This window comes from Crocuta crocuta, unplaced genomic scaffold (assembly GCF_008692635.1).
Source record: "Crocuta crocuta isolate KB4526 unplaced genomic scaffold, BGI_CrCroc_1.0 scaffold193, whole genome shotgun sequence".
Taxonomy (NCBI): domain Eukaryota; kingdom Metazoa; phylum Chordata; class Mammalia; order Carnivora; family Hyaenidae; genus Crocuta; species Crocuta crocuta.
Window position 1 is genome coordinate 6,333,611 of NW_027529624.1, and position 1,571 is coordinate 6,335,181.

Sequence of the window (1,571 nt, forward strand, 5' to 3'; positions counted from 1 at the left end):
CAGGCAGCGAAGTGAATCCGTGATACCAAGACAGTGACGGCCCCTCCCCCGCGCGGCCGCTTCCCAGCTGACATCCCGGTGTGGGCCGCGCTCCGTGCAGACCCTCCAGGGCGGGCGGGACCACCGACTCTAACGAGTGCAGGGCCACCAAGGTTCTCCCCAGGCTGCTCTGGGACCTGGCGGCCAAGGAGCAGGATGGAACCAGGGCTGCCCTGGCCAAGAACGGAAGGAGCTGTTGCTTCTACATCTTATTTTATTTGAAGCCGTCATGAGGTTTTGGATCTCATCCCCGAGGAGGCTCCCCGGGCAGCACGGCGCCTGGTGAGGCACAGCCCACCCCGGCTCTCACAGCAGCGCCCGGAACACCTCCACCTTCTCGTGGTACAAGTGGTGGAACTGCTTGGCCAGGCAGTGGAAGGGAGCTTCGTAGTTCTCCATCTCCTTCTGTAGACACAAGTTTAAGAAGCCGTGGCTGTTATGGGATCATCGAGACCGGGAGCCAGCACTCCCTCACTCCCACCTCACGTTGCTGCCTGTCCCCTCCCCGGCAGGGCCTGCGACTCCTGCACCGTTTTTGCAAGAAGGACACGGAGATGCAGATCGGTTAAGGTAACGGGCCAAAAGCCACACACCCGTCAGTGGTGAAGTTTGGTCTGCACCTAGATGTTTCTAGAGCCTGTACTTCTGGCCACACTCACCACGTGTGACGGGAGATTAGAATGAGACTCTTCCGCCCTTGGGTTTGACTGGGGCCCCAAAGGCCAAAGCGAAATAACGGCAAGGATGCCCACAGTCACCTCAAGTCAGGCAAGGCTGTGGCACTGACCCCCGGGGTGCCTCTCCCTCACCCCAAGCCCAGCAGGAGGCTCCCAGAGGAAGCTGAGGCCCCGGGGCTCAGGCCAGAGCTGGAGGCAGGCCTGGGAAGCATCGAGGTCCGCCTGGGGCTGGCTGCTTTGAGGGCCCAGCCAGGAGACGGCCGCAGCAGCCCTGCCCAGGACCAGCGGTGGCCGAGTGGGGAGCTGGCCTGGCATGGCCTTGAAGGGACCCTGCAGGGACACGCCCCAGGAGGGCAACCGCCCCAACAAGAACAGAGGCCCAGGGAGCCAGGGAGCAGGCGGGCGAGGAGGGGTCGCCTGTCATCTGCAGGGGATGGGAGGCTCAGCCATTGGGCCCAGGAAGGGGTGTCCCGGCCTGGGGGGGCCAGACTGACACCCGACAAACCCAGAGGGGCCGAAGCAGGACCTCCGCCCACTGGTCTGACTTCCCACGGCGGGTGTGGCCAGAGGCGCAGACGCTAAGTCATTAGGGGCCTTCAGTCACCCAGCACCGGGTGTGTTCGTCACTGAAACGAGTGTTTTGTGACTAAGGGTGCCCAAAGGACTTTTTGTTCTCGGAGAGATGAGAAAGGTTCTGGAAGTGGCCCTCGGCTTTCTCTCTGGGGGTGGGAGACGGGGGAGGGGGAAGAGCCGGCCCTCCAGGGGAGCATGGATGAGCTCTAGGGGGAAAGAGAAGGGTCGCCTCTCCACCTAGCTATTGCTCTCTCACTCTCCATGTGCCCGTGGGCTTCCTTT

The 1,571-nt window shown here is 62.8% G+C and overlaps 1 protein-coding gene across 2 annotated transcripts in view; it reads right to left on the minus strand.

Annotated features, from left to right (window-relative positions):
- Positions 1-235: 235 nt before the first annotated feature.
- IFT27 (intraflagellar transport 27) overlaps positions 236-1,571 on the minus strand; it is a 19,837-nt gene continuing 18,501 nt past the window's right edge. For both annotated transcript variants that reach the window (XM_077761951.1, XM_077761950.1), the window contains one exon: positions 236-444. In XM_077761951.1, coding sequence (XP_077618077.1) covers positions 346-444 — 99 coding nt within the window. In that variant the 3' untranslated portion in view covers positions 236-345. The remainder of the gene's footprint in view (positions 445-1,571) is intronic.